The 21,728-nt window shown below is 45.2% G+C and overlaps 2 protein-coding genes and 1 long non-coding RNA gene across 10 annotated transcripts in view; 1 reads left to right on the top strand and 2 right to left on the bottom strand.

Moving 5' to 3' along the window:
* LOC140219863 (uncharacterized) overlaps positions 1–21,728 on the bottom strand; it is a 478,555-nt gene that overhangs the window by 141,768 nt on the left and 315,059 nt on the right. The window lies entirely within an intron of this gene.
* Positions 1–21,728, top strand: part of l(1)10Bb (BUD31-like protein) — a 125,930-nt gene that overhangs the window by 79,990 nt on the left and 24,212 nt on the right. The gene's annotated exons all lie outside the window — the stretch shown is intronic.
* LOC126529029 (uncharacterized) overlaps positions 1–21,728 on the bottom strand; it is a 76,722-nt gene that overhangs the window by 41,793 nt on the left and 13,201 nt on the right. For 2 of the 6 annotated variants that reach the window (XM_055069578.1, XM_055069580.1), the window contains one exon: positions 18,568–20,669. The exons of 3 other annotated variants lie outside the window; for them this stretch is intronic. In XM_055069578.1, the coding sequence (XP_054925553.1) occupies positions 19,597–20,669 (1,073 nt within the window). In that variant the 3' untranslated portion in view covers positions 18,568–19,596. Of the gene's footprint in view, positions 1–5,708; positions 7,375–18,567; positions 20,670–21,728 lie in introns of those variants that run through there. One more of the 6 variants, XM_055069579.1, reaches the window with a different exon arrangement.

Genomic DNA, 21,728 nt, shown 5'->3' with positions numbered 1-21,728 from the left:
TACATCTTCGGCCAGCAACTGTTCGTTCCTTTTCATCGATGCTGCCGGGTCGTTTAGCGCAGCTTATCCTGATCCGAGTTCTAATATGCATGGTGGTGCTGTGTGCACTATTAGCTAACTTGTAGAGTGCAAGATAGCGACCCATAAAGAGGAGGATAACGAGTGACCACGAAGGAGGGGAGAAGGCAGCTTCAACATGCAGGGGAGGAAGTAGGATGGGGTTACTATACTTTCAGTGGTGGAGAACATTGCCTTGAAATGTGGCTTCACGGCAGCGCGAAAGTTCAAAGCGAAATTTGCATATAATCCGCACACCAACATTCCCATTATATTTTTGGTGTGGGTTATAAGGCCAAAAATATGGTAGCTTCTTTTTGAGTGATTTAATATTTACCATTCTTTATCTGAAAAAACTACTTGGCAACCTAGGCTACACTCGATCAGTGTCGTCCTTATAGGCTTAACAGAATATGACATCCAGTTTTGCTCAAGGTGGAAACTATTTGACACGCACCCTGCTCCTTGTGCTCTGTTTGTGCTCTGCCGTCACAAGATTCTGACAAATGATTGCTGAAAAGGACAAGGTGCAGTCTAAACCAAGATTTCCTTCGATTATTTAAATCTAGTTTAATGGCACATAAGCTACTTAGGCCATGCTGTGCCAGACACAAGGTGTTGAAGAAACAATGGTAAAGGCTGCAAAAGCTGTGTTGCTCTAAAGCCTGTTCATAAAACCAATTTCTCCGAGAACGTTCAGGACTTCTGTAAGAGGCACAACTCATTCATCTCTCAAAATCAAGGCAGGGTGTAAAGTTATGTGTAATATGTGATTTGCAGAAGCATCTTTTTTATTTCAATATGTGGACATATGATTAGACTGTGCATCACTATTAATGGTTCCTGGCAATTATCACTTGGGTTGTTCTTCCTGTTTCAATAAATAATTGTGCATGTGGGGTGCGATCTTGTACGCATTCCAAAATAGAACGGAAGCGGTTCATTCTTTACGTCACGAAATAGGCGGTATGTTCCGTTCCGTTCGTCCGATAGCAGACGACACGGAATGATGGACAGCAGATATCACGTCATAATTGACGTCATGGCGTTCGGCACGGTTCAAATTGACGAATCGTATTTGGCTCGGTGGAACGAACCGCCTCCGTTCTATTTTGGAACGCGTACAAGATCGCACCCCAGATGTGTGCCCTATTTGAAGTCGGCAGAAAATTACTTTGATGAAGCATTCTCGATGGCGACATGTTTTCTATTCACCAAAGACAGAGTTAGTAAGTTGCGGTTTGTTGTTTTCTCTCAAGTTCCATTCGCTTTGCCATTTGACGGTCAGCGCTTAAAGCTTGAAGCCCGTCCCTAACTGGTACCTTTATTTTCTAAATACAGTTGACTATCTTTAAACGGAACCTCAAGGAACCAGGCAAGTTGGTTCCATTTATTAGGAGCTCCATTTGCTGATGGACAAAGCTGAACACAATTGCATAAATGCAAAACCAACCAACCATGAGGACGGTGTTCCGTTTAAAATGCGATTCTGTTTAAGGGATTTCCATTTATCAACATTCCACTGTAGTCTGGTGTTCTCCCTTAGCTGTACATTCATCTGCCTTTTCATTTCCTGGAATCCCGACGTTGCTTGGAAACCAGCAGACAGATGGATTGGCCTTGACATACTTGTCACATGTTTAAAATATCACCTATGAAGGGTTCATGCTCAGCTTGCAAATGAAATGAATTTAGTGCACTCAGAAGCTGTATATACAACTGCTTTTGAGTGTTTGCCTGTTATAATTTTTTCCATTGTCATCCACAGAGCATAAAATTCAGCTGTGAAAACAGACAAGTTGTGGTAGCCTAGCCTATCAGTATGTTCCCACGTACCTTCAACGATGGTGCTTCTCACATAATTTGGCACCATAGTATAAGAGGTATAATTGCATGTGGTTTTTTTGCATAGTGTAGCTGTGTATCGCAGCAGGTGATAACATTATTGCAAATGCGCTCTGGCGAAGATCGAACTTTGAGAATGCATGTAAGCATGTGTTGCATTCTTCTATGTTCCAAAGACAGCTCATTACTCTCCGAGTAAACTAGGTATAGGCGATGCCCCGTAGGCACCAGATATTAGACATAGCCCTTGATTATGAACTAAGTGTAATCGCTGGAGGTACGACTGTATGGCTGAGCCACAAATTATGCAACCAGAGTCTATTTTACTGTGTACTATGCAACAACATAGAAGACATTGGTGGTCAGAGCCCCAGTGTTTACGAGACAGGATATTGAGAATGTTAAGTGCCTTGCTTGCTTTAATTTTCAGACGATTTATGTGCGCTAGGAAATTATACTTCTTATAGAATAAAACCCCTAAAAACTTGTGGTCTTGTTTGACTGGCAGTACGGCTTCAGGCAGTTTCAAGATAGGGTCTTGTCGTAAACCACTTTTTTGCAAATGAACCACAGCAACAGGTTTTCAGCAGAGAAACGGAAGACGTTTTTATTTGCCCACAGTATCAATTTATTTAAAGTGATTTGAATCTGCCATTTGCAAGTTAGCATGTTTGATGGGCAGCACACAACTTGGAGATCATCAATGTATAAGAAATGCATTAGAGAAGATCGCATAATTCTGTTTCTGGAGCTCACTTTAAGCACAGTGTTATGCTTAGAATAAAACCTTGCGGTGCACCATTCTCTTTGACGAAGATGCACGAAAGCACTGTGCCCAGATGCACCTGAAATGCTCGATTGGACATTAAGTCTGCTGGACACTTCAGCATCTTGCCACGAATCCCTAGGCCTGCCAAATCCTGCAATGTACCAATTATCCATGTAGGATAGTAGGCTCTGTCCAGGTCAATAAAAATTGTGAGACGGTGCTGTGTAGAAAGGCATTCCGTATTTCATGTTCCAATCAAACAAGGGGATCAGTTTTGAAAACCCTTTTTATACCTGCATTGATAATTGTCTAACAGGTTTTGTGTATCAAATGTGAATGTTAGACTGGTGTTAGAATACTTTCATAGGATCTCGACAAACAGCTAGCGAGAGCGATAGGTCAGTAGCTGAAGAAGGATGTTGGGAGTTTTCCAGCTTTTAAGAACGGTACTACTATTTTGCTTTTTCATGCTTTCGAGGTTTCCCATATCATGCTAAAAATTTCCAGCAGAGACGCTACGTATGTTTGTGATAAATGGGCAAGCATTGAATAGTGGATGCGGTCAAGATATGCTGCCGTTATCTTGCCGGCAGGAAGTACTCTGTTTAATTCCAGCAGTGTCAGGGGAGCATCATACGGTTCATTCAAAGCACTGACAGTTCGTAATTTGTTTTTCAGTGAAGTTCTTGTACAATAGAAATGTACAGTGCAGTCCACTTATAACAATATCAAGAACAAAAAATACGATTGTTACCACCACCGCTATATCTGAACTGCTGTAGAAAAAAGCTGCCAAACATGGCTTTGTAGCTCCGAAACCAAATTTGCCACTTACGATAAGAAAATCAATGTTTTAGAAAGTACACTGTGAAAGATAAAATGTATAAAATATAACCTCTAAACAGCACGTCAAGCATTAGGTGCTGTGAAATAGTCAGAAATCTGCACTTGCTTTCGCAGAAGTTTAAGGTTTGCAAGTGTGGTTTGCATCGCGTCCAGCTGCTGTGCAAATAGTAGTGGCTAAAATTTAGCGTGCATGAAAATAATGAGCAACTCGACTGATGACAGAGCACTTTGGGTAAGCATCGGGGTCTGTGTCAAAGACGGGCCATTCTCTATCTTGGACACCAACTTTTGGATCCAGCCATCACTAAATTTAAAACCCTCAATGTTCATCTGAAGCGCCAGGGTTGCTGCCTTTTGATTTAAAACATCACCGGACACCTGCAATTGCTTGGCGATAATGGTTTTCAGCCACACCAGAATAGCTTCCTCAAGTTCTGGGTGGGCACCTTGGCCGACATTCTTTTGTCGGGATGCAGCAGCTTTCTCGGCGGCTTATAACATCTTTGCCGAGTTTTCTTGTCTGATATTGTCTACTTCAAGATTTCAAACTTTTTTGTGACGTCCGATCGCGAAGGGCCACTTTGCACTTGCCTGTTAATGGTGGCCTTCCTTTCCATCGTTTCAGTGTGCTATAATTTCCTCGCTTCGAAGCTTTTGTCAAGTTGAAGGCAAATGATGAAGGCAGTGTCAGCACAATCAGTAACAGCTGCCGATTAAGTCACTGTAGAGATTGGTTGTTGAAGCGGCTGAGCCTAGCGTCGCAGTATGCAGCAGAAGCGAACTACAATGCAGACTATATGCGATACGAACAGTACAACTGACCATTTGCGACTAACAAAAGGCGACAGCAATGACAGCGTGAAGCCTCACAGGAGAGTGCAGCAAGCAGTGCCTGCTATCGAGGCTGTACCAGAAATGGAACCTCTGAGTTCGCATGAGAGATGCGTGCATGCGGGTTTGAGGCTGCAGAAAAATGTAACGATGGTGATGCTGTTTGCGTTTTCGGTTGTTTTTAACCTGTGACTGAGAGAAAAAGTCTGGAAAATTGAACGAGAAGAGTTTGAAACATGCAAAAGTTTGGTCATTGTTATACAGTAAAACCTCGTTAATTCGAAGTCATCGGGACCACAAAAAATCTTCTAATTAAGTGGATTTTCGAATTAACCGAACATGAATTAACCGCTGCAGGAATGCGCTACCTTTATTCGGCGATTTTTGGATTGCTTAAGCTAATCAGAGATGCTGGTTTGCCGCGCCCTGTAGTTCGAGGCTCCAAGGGTCATGTTTTCTAGTTGGCACTCTTTGTGCAGCATTTGAGAATTTCCACCATGGCACTCAACAAAACTGCAGATAACGTTCAGCGACCCGATAACTTCCCAGAGAGCGGCGTCAGCCTTCGCACGTTGCGTTCACAGCTACTGCAGCCAACCCTACTGCGATAAGCATTTTCACTTACTATACGTTTCACAGCACCTGTGGCAAAGTGTCATTGGAAGCGTAATGCATGCTTTTAATACGCGATAACCCAAACACAACACTGTTCCCTGCTGCAGGCAGCATCAAGTGAGAGTCATGTTTTGCTCTGGCAGCCTCGTATTCTGGCATGACCCACCAGCTCGATTTCATTTTGGTTTCCTGTCGCCATTTTTATACACTGTGCAACCGGAAAACAACATAATGTATCTAGGTCCGCTAGAGCACCCCCAGCTTGTTGCACGTGGACGTTCACGCTGCAATGATTCTCGCCAAGTCAGCATGTCAAACTTCCCACCAAAATAATGCCCCACCCAAAGCTGCTAACCCAGGCTGAATTCGAAGAGTGCAAACGAGAGCTTGCAAAGCAGCAAAAAAGACAATATGCATCTCATGTCGCTCTGGGCCCCACCAGTTCAGCATGTGTAAGCGTTTCATGCTGCAACAACTTGCACAATGCGTAGATAACTACATATGAGTCTGCTGAGCGTTTGACTGACATCAAATGGTATGTGTGCCCAGTTGCCATGTGTTTTCTAGCATTTTTTTCCAAAAAGCTTTGGTGTACTACGATACAAGCTACAAAATTAGATTTTACAACCATTTAAGGTAACGCACAGCGCGTTGCAATCATGAGAATTATGCACCCCATGCCGAGCACTTTGGTGCCGAACGGCAATGGCGTCACTGTTGTGCCGCAGGAATCTGCAGATGAACGTAGAACAGTAGCAAACATTTTATTGCTACATAATGCAGCAAGAACAGAAGAACAAGTGCAAGTGCCAGAAGACATACATGCCAGTCTTATAAGCAATCGCAAGTGGTTCATGCGCCTACCTGGAAGGTTGACTCGCTGAAAATATTGACAGCATGTGGCGCTATCACATACACAACATTTATTCTCGCTTAATTTGTAGGCAGCTACGGTTATACAAAACTAAGATGGCGTGTAGGGATCTGGTGGTCGCTGATTGTGGGCAGGACATCTTCGAACGGATGGTGCAGCCTCTGAAGCAATGTGCACTGCTACAGTCGTCTCCGCAGGTGTGTCTGAGAACTCCCAGAACCTGTCCTTGTTGTTTTCGGATTTGGAGACGCCAGCGCCACCGGGAAAAGCTGATCTTGGTGATGATGCCACGCTACGAAGCCCTGCGGCATGTGCACCATAACCGCACAATAAACAGGTCCTTTTTGCCGTACCACAGTACCCGGAAGCAATCTTGGTGGCCCTCTGTAGTTTCAAATGAGAACATAGTCTCCCACAGAAAACTGTTGAATACTCAGGAATGAATGAATACTCAGGTGTTGCTTCATGGCATTCTTCAGCGAGAATTTCTGAATGCATAAACGTATGCTGGACGTATGCAAGCAGTTTTGAAGGCATGAAGAGCACTGTCATGGCTTTTCACCTGTGTGGGTGTGCAGGTGGGCGTTGAGGTGGGTCTTTCGTGAGAACCTCTGAAGGCATGAAGGGCACTGAAATGGCTTCTCGCCTGTGTGAGTGTGCAGGTGGTATTTCAGGGTGGATTTATGCGAGAAGCTTTGAGGGCATAAAGGGCATTGAAATGGCTTTTCACCTGTGTGTGTGCGCAGGTGGGCTTTCATGTGGCTCTTTCGTGAGAAGCTCTGAAGGCATGAGGGGCATTGAAATGGCTTCTCACCTGTGTGGGTGCGCAGGTGGTCTTTCAGATGGGTCGTTTGTGAGAAGCTCCGAGGGCATGAAGGGCACTGTAATGGCTTCTCACCTGTGTGGGTGCGCAGGTGGGTTTTCAGGTGGGTCCTTCGCGTGAAGCACTGAAGGCATGAAGGGCACTCAAATGGCTTCTGGCCTGTGTGTGTGTGCAGGTGTTCCTGCATGTTGCACTTGCGCGAGAAGCTCCGAAGGCATAAGGGGCATTGAAATGGCTTCTCGTTTGTGTGGTTTCGCAGGTGATCTTTCAGGCTGGACTTATGCAAGAAGGTCTTAAGGCATGTAGGGCATTGAAATGGCTTTTCACCTGTGTGCACGCGCAGGTGATCTTTCAGGTGGGGCGTTTGTGAGAAGCTCCGAGGGCATGAAGGGCACTGAAATGGCTTCTCGCCTGTGTGGGTACGCATGTGTTGCTTGACCTGGGACCTTTGTGAGAATCTCTGAAGGCATGAAGGACATTGAAATGGCCGCTCACCCGTGTGGATGCACAAGTGCCTCTTCAAGGCATCTTTTCTTGAGAAGCTCCAAGGGCACAAATGGCACTTAAACAGATGCTCGTCACTATGTACCCTGGTATGGGCTTCCAGATGAAATAGTTTATCAGCCTCATAGTCACAGAGATTATCTTGGGGGAGGCATCCCTGCTGTGAATTGCCAGTGTTGGCTGTTGATGGAGAAATAGAAGGCCTCGGTGCTGCACAAATGAAACAAAAGTAGTATTATGAAAGGTGAAAAATGAACACAGATACTAAAATTAATGAGCTTTCTTTTCCTTTTTGCTTTGGGAGGTCTTGAGGGTGATTTCAGGTATAATGGAACAATGACACCTAGTAGTCCTTTTTGATTTACTCAATATTTCTGCATCTTAATGCTTCATGACTCTGAAGTCCATCCAATAAATGATTTTTCAGAAAGGTAAAAAATTACAAAGAGAGAATCTGGAGTGTTTGAAGACTGTCGCAGATTTTTACGACCCTTTGAGGACAGATTCAAAAAGCTTTAACCCAGCTTGCCCTCTGATCCTCAACGAGCACTTGATGTTTGAAGGCCTTCTTTGGCAACATTTTCCTAAGTTTAGATTGTAAAGAGCCAGCTAGGACATACTGTATTTTTGTGCTTATAACCCACCAACATGTAAAACTTCCTTTTCGGCTATGCTGCTGGGCCATTGAGCGCACCTTATCGTGATCCGAGTTCGAATTTGGTGGCACTGTAGGCAGTATCAGCCAATTGGCAGAGTGCAAATTGGCGATCCATAAAGAGAAGGACAACGAGCGGACCATGAAGGAGGGGAGAAGGGAGTCTCAACATGTGGGGGGAAAAGGCTGGGTTAACAAGGCGATAACTTTCAATGGCGAACATTGCCTTGAAGTGTGGCTTCATGATAGCGTGTGCTACACTGTGGCGAAGGCACACCTCGAAGCGAAATTTGCATATAATCCGCACCTTTCCTGTTATATTTTTGGCGCAGGCTATACATAAAAAAAATACCGTAACTTCTTTTTGAGTGATCACACCATTCTGTATATGAGAAAACTACTTGGCGACCTGGGCTTTACTCAGTGCCATCCGTATAGGCTTAATAAAGTATAACGACATCTTCAGTTTTGCTCAAAGTGAACCGTCAGTGAACGAAAAACATGTCACCATCAAGAACACTTTATCGAAATAATTGTATAATTCGCTTCTGCAGATTATAGAATTTACAAAGACCTTTACACCCCGCTTTGATTTTGGGAGATGAACCACTTGTGCCCCTTCAGAAGTCCTGAACTTTCTCGAACAAACCAGTTTTATGAACAGGCTTTAGAGCAACGTAACTTTTGCACCCTCTATCTTTGTGTTGTGAACACCTTGTGTCTGGTGCAGCACAGCCCAAGTCACTTTTGTGCCATTAATGCCGATTTAACTAACTTTACCTGCTAGTGTGTTGATTTGCATTGCGCTTTTCAGTGGGAGAGGTTTGTTTAGACCATTGCTTACCCATTTCAGCAATCGCTTGTCACAATCTTGTGATGGCAGAGCAGTGTGCAGGTCAAATAGTTTACACTTTGAGCAAAACTGAAGATGTCGTTATACTTTATTAAGCCTATACGGATGGCACTGAGTAATGCCCAGGTCGCCAAGTAGTTTTCTCATATACAGAATGGTGTGATCACGCAAAAAGAAGTTACGGTATTTTTTTTATGTATAGCCTGTGCCAAAAATATAACAGGAAAGGTGCGGATTATATGCAAATTTCACTTTGAGGTGTGCCTTCGCCACAGTGTAGCACACGCTATCATGAAGCCACACTTCAAGACAATGTTCGCCATTGAAAGTTATCGCCTTGTTAACCCAGCCTTTTCCCCCACATGTTGAGACTCCCTTCTCCCCTCCTTCATGGTCGCTCGTTGTCCTTCTCTTTATGGATCGCCAATTTGCACTCTACCAATTGGCTGATACTGCCTACAGTGCCACCAAATTCGAACTCGGATCACGATAAGGTGCGCTCAACGGCCCAGCAGCATAGCCGAAAAGGAGGTTTTACATGTTGGTGGGTTATAAGCAGAAAAATACAGTATGTCCTAGCTGGCTCTTTACAATCTAAACTTAGGAAAATGTTGCCAAAGAAGGCCTTCAAACATCAAGTGCTCGTTGAGGATCAGAGGGCAAGCTGGGTTAAAGCTTTTTGAATCTGTCCTCAAAGGGTCGTAAAAATCTGCGACAGTCTTCAAACACTCCAGATTCTCTCTTCGTAATTTTTTACCTTTCTGAAAAATCATTTATTGGATGGACTTCAGAGTCCTTTTTGATTTACTCAATATTTCTGCATCTTAATGCTTCATGACTCTGAAGTCCATCCAATAAATGATTTTTCAGAAAGGTAAAAAATTACGAAGAGAGAATCTGGAGTGTTTGAAGACTGTCGCAGATTTTTACGACCCTTTGAGGACAGATTCAAAAAGCTTTAACCCAGCTTGCCCTCTGATCCTCAACGAGCACTTGATGTTTGAAGGCCTTCTTTGGCAACATTTTCCTAAGTTTAGATTGTAAAGAGCCAGCTAGGACATACTGTATTTTTGTGCTTATAACCCACCAACATGTAAAACCTCCTTTACGGCTATGCTGCTGGGCCGTTGAGCGCACCTTATCGTGATCCGAGTTCGAATTTGGTGGCACTGTAGGCAGTATCAGCCAATTGGTAGAGTGCAAATTGGCGATCCATAAAGAGAAGGACAACGAGCGACCATGAAGGAGGGGAGAAGGGAGTCTCAACATGTGGGGGGAAAAGGCTGGGTTAACAAGGCGATAACTTTCAATGGCGAACATTGCCTTGAAGTGTGGCTTCATGATAGCGTGTGCTACACTGTGGCGAAGGCACACCTCAAAGCGAAATTTGCATATAATCCGCACCTTTCCTGTTATATTTTTGGCGCAGGCTATACATAAAAAAAATACCGTAACTTCTTTTTGAGCGATCACACCATTCTGTATTTGAGAAAACTACTTGGCGACCTGGGCTTTACTCAGTGCCATCCGTATAGGCTTAATAAAGTATAACGACATCTTCAGTTTTGCTCAAAGTGTAAACTATTTGACCTGCCACTGCTCTGCCATCACAAGATTGTGACAAGCGATTGCTGAAATGGGTAAGCAATGGTCTAAACAAACCTCTCCCACTGTAAAGCGCAATGCAAATCAACACACTAGCAGGTAAAGTTAGTTAAATCGGCATTAATGGCACAAAAGTGACTTGGGCTGTGCTGTACCAGACGCAAGGTGTTCACAACACAAAGGTAGAGGGTGCAAAAGTTACGTTGCTCTAAAGCCTGTTCATAAAACTGGTTTGTTCGAGAAAGTTCAGGACTTCTGAAGGGGCACAAGTGGTTATCTCCCAAAATCAAAGCGGGGTGTAAAGGTCTTTGTAAATTGTATAATCTGCAGAAGCGAATTATACAATTATTTCGATAACGTGTTCTTGATGGTGACATGTTTTTCGTTCACTGACGGCAGATTTTAAAAGTTGCATTTTGTTGCAATCTCTCAAATTCCGTTCACTTTGCCATTTGAAGGCCAGTGCTTGGCAAACAGCTTGAAGCCCGTTGCCAACTGGCACTGTTATTTTCGAAATAGCCTGGCACCTTGCCTTAGTTGCACACTCATCCGCCTTTTCATTTCCTGGAATTGCGACGTGGCTTGGGACCGAGCAGAAGTGGATGGATTGGCCTTGAAATAAACTACTCTTGTACTTGTTTCCATTGCCACCCTTAGAGCATAACATTCAGCTATGAAAACAGAGACACGTAGGGGTAGCCTAACAGTACGTTCCCACGTACCTTCGATGACGCTGCTTCCCTCATAACTTTGCACCTCTGACTAGTCGGTGGAAAATTCGGTGTAAGTGTGGCATGTTTCTTGTACTGCGCCAGACTTGTGTGTTATATATTCATGTATTCAGGGAGGGAAATTTTATTTTTCAAATTAGTTTTCTTTCTCATGCTACTAACACAGTAAAATATTCCTGTTCAGTGTTCTCTTCAAGCTGTTGCGATATGTAACATATACGTCGTACTTCTTTTGCTAGCAGCGAGCTAGCATCTCATGTCTGCCGTGACCCGCCCACAAGCGACTTGCGTTTATGCGGGCTCGATATGTGCAATAAGTTGTGAGCTGCTGAAATAATGTATGTATGTATGTATGTATGTATGTATGTATGTATGTATGTATGTATGTATGTATGTATGTATGTATGTATGTGGTGTTATCGCGCTTCTTTAAGTGTTGATGAAAAAATGAAGCAATTGTGTAGTCACCCCAATGGGGTAATACGGTTGGCCTGTTAGCAACAGAAAGTGCTTCATTAGGGACATCATATTCTCAACATTTTTCCTTGCACCGTAGTATGAGAAGTCGAACTGCATGTGTTTTGTTCGTGTAGTGTAGTCTTGTATCGAAGCAGGAGATAATGTTATTGCAAATGTGATCTGGCGATGCTCGAACTTTAGGGACGTAGGTAAGCAAATGTTGCATTCTTCTATGTTCCAAGGACAGCTCATTAGTCTCCGATTGCAAACTGGGAATAGGTGATGTCCTGTAGGCACTGATTGCTAGGCATGGCCCTTGATTAGGAATTGGATCTAATCGCTGGAGGTATGACTGTCTGACTGAGCCATAAGTTATGCAGCCAGAGTCTATTTTACTGCATACTAAGCAACGACAGATACACAGACAACATTGGCGGTCAAAGCTCCAGTGCTTCCAGGCAGGATATTGAGAATGTTAAGTGCCTTGCTTGCTTTAATCTTCAGACTATATATGTGCACTAGGAAGTTCAGCTTCTTATGAAATAAAACCCCTAAAGACTTGTGATACTGTTTGACTGGTAGTACGGCGTCATGCAGTTTCATGACAGGGTCCAATTTGTAAATCCCTTTTTTGCAAATGAACCAGAGCGACAGCTTTTTTAGTAGAGGAACGGACGACGTCTTTATTTGCTCATTGTATCAGTTTGTTTAAAGTCATTGGAATCTGCCATCCTTAATTTAGCATGTTTGATGCATAGCAGGCAAATTGGTAATCAACAAGGTATAAAGAACGCATAACAGAAGATGGTGTAATTCTGTTTCTAAAGTTAATTTTCAGCACAAATAGTGTTGTGCTTAAAATACAACCCTGCAGCATGCCATTTTCCTGAATTCTGGTATTTTACGTGCCAAAAAACATGATTTGATTATGAAGCACACCGTAGTGGGGGACTCCAGATTAATTTTGACCACCGACTATCTTTACCGGCCTCTAGTGTATGGGATAGAGTGTTTTTGCATTTTGCCCTCATCGAAATGCGGCCACCACGGCCGGGATTTGATCACGTGACCTCATGCTTAGCAGCGCAACACCATAGCTGCTCAGCCACCATGGCAGGTGCCGTTTTCCTGGTTGAATATGTGCAAAAGCACAGTGACCAGATGCACCTGAAATGTTTGAATGGACAAAAAGTCTGCTGGACACCTCAGCATCTTGCCACGAATCCCTAGGTCTGCCAAATCCTGCAATATACCAAATATCCATGCGCATCATAGGCTTTGTCCAAGCAAAAAAATTGTGAGACTGCTGTTTGTGTAGAAAGGCATTCAGGGATGGAAGTGGCCAGGAAGTTTTGGCGCTGCTCTCACAGCAGCAAATTTGGCACTTTGGAGCAGGTTTGGAGTATGAATTGTCTGTTTTGGAACTGTAAATATGCATCTTGGCACAGCACGGTAAAGGTCAATATAAGTAAAATACAGGCAGACAAAGAAAAGGCATGCTTTATCTGACTTTGAAGAACATTATTAGGTTACGGTAAATCAATTCTCCGGAAGCCCGCTAGGCAAGCAAAATTCATGACAAAGAAAAATTGACATACATCCGACTGTAGCATGAAACTACAAAGGAAGCCTTCCTACAGGCGTTTTTCAGAAAGCACCATTAAGTTACAGACCAGATGTGCTAACTAAATGGTAAAGAAAAAAAAATAACCAAGGGTTTTCTGTGAACAACGCCTATGTTGATAGGCTAGTCAAGCAATTGTCTAGACTAGACTAGACTAGCATTTGTCTTTTCATTGTGAACAAGCAATAAACATTTAGGTTAATGAGGTAACATATATTATCGTATTTATTCAATAAAGTTCCAATGCAAAGCTTGTGCAATACATTGAGGAATGACCAGTAACAGTATATACAGCAACCTAGGCCTTGTGTGGTCCTTTTTTTTTTCTACAACAAAGCACACACACACAGAAAAAGAAAACACAAGAAAAAGCCTGCGATATTTACAAAAATTCACGTCGCAATGTGTCACTGCACCTGTAATAAAAGGTGGCAAATGGCAAATGTTGTCATACTACATTGTGTATATTATGGATGTGCAAACCTGGGTCGTGGTCTTACAAGGGTTCGGAAAGCAAGCCGTTACAAGATTGCATAACCTCACATTTGATAAGGACTTAATAAGGACCGAAGATACGAGCCAAAAACTGCTGACGGATCGAGCAAAAAGTGCAGGCGCTTCTTCCAAGTGTCGCTATTTGACAAGGCTTGCGTAAAGATTGATACAATCTTTGGTGCGCAGAAGCGTCGTCATGGTCACATTGGTGCCTTCTTTAAAATCTTTTTTGTTTATTTTACAGGCTTTCTTTTCCTTTGTTTAATAAAAAAAAACAACTCGTCATGAACTCAAGGTTGTTTAAATGATATTGTTACATAGGAAGACGCAGATGAAAAGCTATATACAAGTATATTTACAAGAAAATACGCCGCGCTTGGCCAAGAGGCAACAGCCCGCGCTAGCCTCTAATCGTCGTCGTCGTCTTCTCACTGCTCGCCTCTTCGTGATCGCAAATACTGTTCCGTAGCACTACCCCCGGCGGCAAAAGCGCCGTCCCGGAGCGACTAAAGGCTGGACTCGGAAGCAGTATAGTAGGCCTTGAGCATACTGACATGCATGACATCACTAGATGCCAGATGAGAGGACGAGGTTGAACCCACAGGAGCAATTTCGTACGTCACAGGCTTCACCTGGCGCAGCACGCAGTAGGGCCCTGTGTATCGCGAAAGGAGCTTCTCTGAAAGTCCGACGTGCCGAGAGGGCGACCACAGGAGCACGAGCGCACCAGGCGAAAACTGTACGTCACGATGGCGGGAGTTGTACTGACACTGCTGAGTGGTTTGTAAGGCCGTCAGTCGAACACGGGCAAGCTGGCGTGCATGGTCGGCGAGGGCGACGGCGTTGTGTGCATACTCACTTGTTGAGATCGCAGCCAGAGGAAGTGCCGTGTCTAGGGGCAAGGTAGGTTCACGACTGTACGGTAAATAAAATGGAGAAAATCCAGGCGGTGTCATGCAGGGAAGAATTGTACGCAAATGTTACGTAAGGAAGGGCAATGTCCCAGTTGTGGTGGTCCTTGGAAACGTACTTGGACAGCATATCGGTAAGAGTACAGTTTAACTGCTCTGTCAGGCCATTGGTTTGAGGACGGTATGAGGGAGTCAGCTTGTGTTGAATGGAGCAGGAACGCACAATGTCGGCGATAACTTTCGAGAGGAAGTTTCGACCACGGTCAGTAAGCAGCTATCGCGGGGCGCCATAAAGCAAGATGATGTCACGCAAGAGAAATTCCGCGACGTCAGTGGCGCAACTGGTAGGGAGAGCCCGCGTGATAGCGTATCGGGTGGCGTGATCAGTTGCGACGGCTACCCGTTTGTTCCCAGAGGATGACGTGGGAAAGGGACTGAGGAGGTCTAATCCAACACAAAAGAACGGTTCCACAGGGACGGTGATCGGCTGGAGATGACCGGCAGGTAGCACCTGAGGTGCTTTCCGACGCTGGCAGAGATCACAGGCAGCAACATAGCGTCGGATGAAGCGAGCGAGACCAGGCCAATAGAAGCGGCGGTGGACGCGGTCGTACGTGTGGGTTACCTCAAGATGTCCCGCAGTGGGTGCATCGTGCATCTCAAAGAGCACAGTCTGCCGTAGATGTTTTGGCACGACAAGATCAGAGCCATCAGGGAGGAAGTTCCTTCGATACAGAATGCCGCCCTGCAGGACATATCGGCGAACGGATGCGTCGGTAGGTGTAGAGCGCAGACGCTCGATGAGTGCTCGCAGCGATAGGTCTCGGTACTGCTCATCGGCGATGTTAGTGAAGGCAGACACAGAGAAAATGCCGTTGGCGCTACTACTGTCGGCGTCTTCGTCTAGTCGGCCAGATTTATAGGTGACAGTATATGAATATTCTTGGAGGCGTAAGGCCTAGCGACCAAGTCTTCCTGTAGGATCTTTCAGTGAGCATAACCAGCAAAGCGCTTGATGGTCTGTGACAACGGAAAAGGGTCGGCCATATAAGTATGGGAGCAATTTCGCAACCGCCCAAACTAGGGCCAGACACTCACGCTCAGTGATGGAATAGTTGCGCATTGCAGGTGAGAGGAGCCTGCTGGCGTAAGCGATAACATGGTCGTGGCTGCGCTGGCATTGTGCCAGTAGTGTGCCAACTCCGTGACCGCTGGCATTAGTACGGACTTCGGTAGGCGCAGAAGGATCAAAATGGGCCAAAACGGGAGGCGTTGTGAGAAGGTCGATTAGATACGACAATGCAGAGGCCTCGTTATCGCCCCACTGGAAAGGGGCATCTTTTTTCAAAAGCTCGGTTAGTGATGCTATGGCGGCAAAATTTTTCATGAAACGGCAGAAGTACGAACAAAGGCCGATGAAGCTGCACGCATCCTTGACACACTTCAGAACAGGGAAGTGCGTAACAGCATGGATCTTGCCTGGGTCCGGTTGCACTCCGTTCGCGTCAATGAGATGTCCAAGGATGGTAATCTGGCGACGGCCGAATTGGCACTTCGATGCGTTGAGTTGCAGACCGACTCGACGGAAAACATCCAGGATTGCCGAGAGGCGCTCGAGGTGCGTAGCGAACGTTGGGGAGAATACTATAATGTCGTCGAAGTAGCACAGGCACGTGGACCATTTGAAACCGTGAAGGGAGTCCATCATGCGTTCAAAAGTGGTGGCAGGGGCGTTACATAGACCAAACGCCATCACTTTGAATTGATAAAGACCGTCGGGTGTTACAAAAACAGTCTTCTCGATGTCGAGATCGTCCACGGCAATCTGCCAATAGCCGGAGCAAAGGTCAATAGAGGAGAAACAGTGAGCACCAAGGAGGCAGTCAAGGGCTTCATTAATCCGAGGTAGGGGATACACGTCCTTTTTGGTAACCCTGTTAAGGTGCCGATAATCCACGCAAAGGTGCCATGAGCCATCCTTCTTTTTGACCAGTACAACAGGTGACGCCCATGGACTACATGACGGTTCAATAATGTTCTTGGCAAGCATTCTCCAAACTTCGGTGTGAATAACTTGATGCTCAGCTGGTGACACTTGATACGGGCGGCGATGAATAGGAGGAGCATCGCCGGTATTAATGCGATGTTTAGCAGCTGTAGTTTGGGCCAAAGGACGATCGTTAAAGTAAAAAATATCGTGGTAGGAAACAAAACGATGTCCCGCGTGGCAGCACTTGGGTTGTCAAGCCAAAATTGACTACTGGCAGGCAGAAGCAATTCGCCGTAATAGATAAAATTGTATGAGGTACTGTGATACCGTGTGTAAGGAGGACGTCTTGCATAGGAGCCGCGATGTAGTGACCATCGGGGACTGGTGGGGATGACACTAAGTCAACGTAAGTCAGTGCCGAAGGTGGCAAGCGAACGAAGTCGATGGAACTGAGGCGACTGGGGTGTGGTTCAGCGGGATCCAGAACAGGCAGGTCAAGACGGAGAGTACTGGCGGAGCAATCGATGAGAGCAGAATGTGCGGAGAGGAAGTCTAAGCCGAGGATGATGCCGTGGGGACAGTGAGCGATGACTGTAAATAGCACGACAGTGGAGAGATTGCCGAAGGAGACGCGGGCGGTACACATACCAATCACGGGGGCTGTTCCGCCATCGGCGACACGGACAACAGCCGTCGTGGCGGGCGTGATAATTTTCTTGAGCCGGTTACGAAGGTCAGCGCTCATTACCGACAAATGCGCCCCAGTGTCTATAAGTGCAGACACAGAAACACCGTCGACTTGCACGTCAAGAAGGTTCAGATGAGTGGGCAACGTCAGTAGAGGATTTGGCGGCGTAGGGAGCAATGCAGCGTCCAGAAAGTCCTGTATATTTCAGAAAGTCCTGTATATGCAAAGAAACTCCTTAATTGTATCTAATGCTCCGTTTCTGCATTTTGATAAACACTTGGTAATGTACAATGTCATGACAGAAAGATGCTACATGTATGGCTACTACGACCTCAATACCGTTTTACATCAATTATGAAAATGGCTGCTTATTCGAATACTATTAGAAAAGTGTTGACATTCATTTCGATTCTGGAATTATTCAATTCGAATTTCATGCGGTCTAAAAAGTTTCTATTTGCACACCCCTACTTATAATCAATTATGCACTTTATGTGGAGCACCTAACTGCACCACTTAGGGATTAGAAGGACCTACCCCAACAAATCAGCGCATTTGTAGAGAGCTGTCAAAATCATTCCAAGGTCCCTTTCATACGTTCCCGGAAATTTAGATCTTTCGACACCAGCGTTCGGTGAACTGCCAAACTGCATTCCGCCGCTAGATCTTATGTGAACAAGAAAAGGTGTGAGGCTAACGCAATTCAGAGTAGTAGGCAGTCGCCACAGCAGCTTCCCCCACAGTACTCACTTGCCCGTGGCAAGTGAAAATGATGGCACCTGCTTAGTTTCCCATTCTGATACCAGCGAATCTTGTCAGCCTTCGCACGTTGCATTCACAGCTACTGCAGCTAACCCTACTGCGATAAGCATTTTCACCTACTATACATTTCACAGCACCTGTAACATACTGTCATTGGAAGCGTAATGCATGCTTTTAATATGCGATAACCCAAACACACCACTGTTCCCTGCTGCAGGCGGCATGAAGTGAGAGTCATGTTTTGCTCTGGCAGCCTCGTATTCTGGCATCACAAACCAGCTCGATTTCATTTTGGTTTCCTGTCAATATTTTTAAATACTGTTCAATCGGAAAACAACATAATGTATCTAGGTCTGCTCGAGCAACCCCTGCTTGTTGCAATTGGATGCTCAGGCCAAAACGATTCTCGCGAAGTCGGCACGTTAAATCTTCCCACCAAAATAATGCCCCACCCTAAACTCCTGACCCAGGCCGAATTTGAAGAATGCACACGAGCATGTGAAGCAGCAAAAAAGACAATACGCGTCTCATGTCGCTCGGGCCCCACCAGTTCAGCATGTGTCAGCGTTTCGTGCTGCAACAATTTGCACAATGCATAGATAACTACATTCGAGTCTGCTGAACGTTTCACTGACTTCAGATAGTATGTTTGCCTAGTTAGAATGTGTTTTCTAGCGTTTTTTCCCAAAAAGGTTTGGTGTGCTATGATAAAAGCTAGGGTATTACATTTTACAACCATTTAAAGTAACGAACAGTGTGTTGCAATCATGAGAATTATGCACCCGATGCCGAGAACATTGGTGCCAAAGGCAATGGTGTCACTTGTGCGTTGTAGGAATCTGCAAACGAACGTAGAACAGTAGCAAACAGTTTATTGCTACATAATGCAGCAAGAACAGAAGTACAAGTTCAAGTGTCAGAAGACATTCATGCCAGCCTTATAAGCAATCGCAGTCAGTTCATGCGCCTACCTGGAAGGTTGACTTGCTGAAGCTATCGAAAGCATGTGGCGCTATCACATACATGACATTCATTCGTGCTTAATTTGTGGGGAGTTACCGGTTATACAAAACTAAGGCTGTGTGTAGCGATCTGGTGGTTGTCGATAGCCGGCAGAACATCTTCGCACAGATGGTGTAGCCTCTGAAGCGATGTGCACTGCCGTAGTCGTCTCCGCAGGTGTGTCTGAGAACTCCCAGAACCTGCCCTTGTTGTTTTCGGATTTGGAGATGCCAGCGCCACCGGGAGAAGCTGATCTTGGTGATGATGCCACACTACGAAGCCCTGCGGCATGTGCACCATAACCGCACAATAAACAGGTCCTTATTGCCGTACCACAGAACCCGGAAGCAATCTCGGTGGTCCTCTGTAGTTTCAAACAAGAACATAGTCTCCCACAGAAAACTGTTGAATACTCAGGAATGAATGAAGACTCAGGTGTTGCTTCATGGCACTCTTCAGCGAGAATTTCTGAATGCACGAAGGGCAATGAAATGGCTTCTTGCCTGTGTGGGTGTGCAGGTGTTCCTTCATGTTGGACTTGCACGAGAAGCTCCGAGGGCATGAAGGGCATAGAAATGGCTTCTCATCTGTGTGGGTTCGCAAGTGGTCCCTCATGCTGGATGTATGCGAGCAGCTTTGAGGGCATCAAGAGCACTGTCATGGCTTTTCACCTGTGTGGGTGCGCAGGTGGGCTTTCAGGTAGCTCTTTCGTGAGAAGCTGTGAAAGCATGAGGGGCATTGAAATGGCTTCTCTCCTGTGTGGATGCGCAGGTGGTCTTTCAGGTAGGCCTTTTGTGAGATGCTCTGAAGGCATGAAGGGCATTGAAATGGCTTCTCGCCTGTGTGAGTGCGCAGGTGGTTTTCCACGCTGGACTTATGCAAGAAGCTTTGAGGGCATGAAGGGCATCGAAATGGCTTTTCACCAGTGTGTGTGCGCAGGTGGACTTTGAGGTGGCTCTTTTGTGAGAAACTCTGAAGGCATGAGGGGCATTGAAATGGCTTCTCTCCTGAGTGGGTGCGCAGGTGGTCTTTCATATGGGTCATTTGTGAGAATCTCCGAGGGCATGAAGGGCACTGTAGTGGTTTCTGACTTGTGTGGGTGCGCAGGTGGGTTTTCAGGTGGGTTCTTCCCGGGAAGTGCTGAAGGCATGAAGGGCACTGAAATGGCTTCTCGCCTGTGTGGGTGTGCAGGTGTTCCTGCATGATGCACTTGCGTGAGAAACTCCGAGAACACGACGGGCATTGAAATGGCTTCTCATTTGTGTGGTTTTGCAGGTGATCTTTCAGGCTGGACTTATGTAAGAAGGTTTTAAGGCATGTAGGGCATTGAAATGGCTTTTCACCTGTATGCACACGCAGGTGGTCTTTCAGGTGGGCCTTTTGTGAGAAGCTCCGAGGGCTTGAAGGGCACTGAAATGGCTTCTCGCCTGTGTGGGTACGCATGTGTTGCCTGACCTGGGACTTATGTGAGAATCTCTGAAGGCATGAAGGACACTGAAATGGCCGCTCACCCGTGTGGATGCACAAGTGCCTCTTCAGGGCATCTTTTCTAGAGAAGCTCCAAGGGCACAAATGGCACTTAAACAGACGCTCGTCACTATGTACGCTAGCATGGGCTTCCAGATGAAATAGTTTATCAGCCTCATAGTCACAGAGACTATCTTGGGGGAGGCATCCATGCTGTGAATTGCCACCATTGGCTGTTGATAGAGAAATAGAAGGCCTCGGTGCTGCACAAATGAAACAAAGGTAGTAGTATTATGAAATGTGAAAAATGAACACAGATATTAAAATTAATGAGCTTTCTTTTCCTTTTTGATTTGGGAGGTCTTGAGGGTGATTTCAGGTAAACTGGAACAAATGACGCCTAGTAGCCCTTTTTAATTTACTCAATATTTCTGCATCTTAATGCTTCATGACTCTGAAATCCATCCATACAAATGATTTTTCAGAAAGGTAAAAAATTACAAAGTGATAGAATCTGGAGTGTTTGAAGACTTTCACGGATTTCTACGACCCTTAGAGGACAGTGTCAAAAAGCTTTAACTCAGCTTGCCCTCTCATCCTCAACCAGCACTTGAGGTTTGAAGGCCTTTTTTGGCAACGTTTTCACAAGTTTAGATTGTAAAGAGCCAGCTAGGACATAATCTTCCGCTTATAACCCAGCAACATGTAAAACCTCCTTTTCGGTGATGCTGCTGAGCCGTTGAGTGCGTGCACTATTAACCAAATGGTAGAGTGCCATTTCACGACCCATAAAGTGAACGATAACAAGCAACCATGAAGAAGGGGAGAAGGGAGCCTCAACACGCAGGGGAGGATGAATGGGTTAACAAGGTGATGACATTCAATCGTGAACATTGCCCTGTAGCATGGCTTCACGATAGCGTGCGCTACACTGCGGTGAAGGCACACCTCAAAGCGAAATTTGCATATGATCCACACCCAAACTTTCGTTATATTTTTGGTCCAGGCTATACATCAAAAATGTATGATGACTTCTTTTTGAGTGATCAAACCATTTTTATCACAGGAAACTACTTGGCGACCTGGGCTTTACTCAGTGCCGTCCGTATAGGCTTAACAATGTATAACAACATCTTCAGTTTTGCTTAAAGTGTAAGCTATTTGACGTGCACTTTGCTCTGCCATCATAAAATTGTGACAAGTGATTGCTGAAATGGACAAGGAATAGTCTCAACAAACCTCTCCCTCTGCAAAGCGCAATGCAAATCAACACACTAGCAGGTACAGTTAGATAAATCGAGATTAATGGCACAAAAGCGACA

Source organism: Dermacentor andersoni, chromosome 8 (genome assembly GCF_023375885.2).
Source record: "Dermacentor andersoni chromosome 8, qqDerAnde1_hic_scaffold, whole genome shotgun sequence".
Taxonomy (NCBI): domain Eukaryota; kingdom Metazoa; phylum Arthropoda; class Arachnida; order Ixodida; family Ixodidae; genus Dermacentor; species Dermacentor andersoni.
This window is presented reverse-complemented; position numbering and strand designations above follow the sequence as displayed.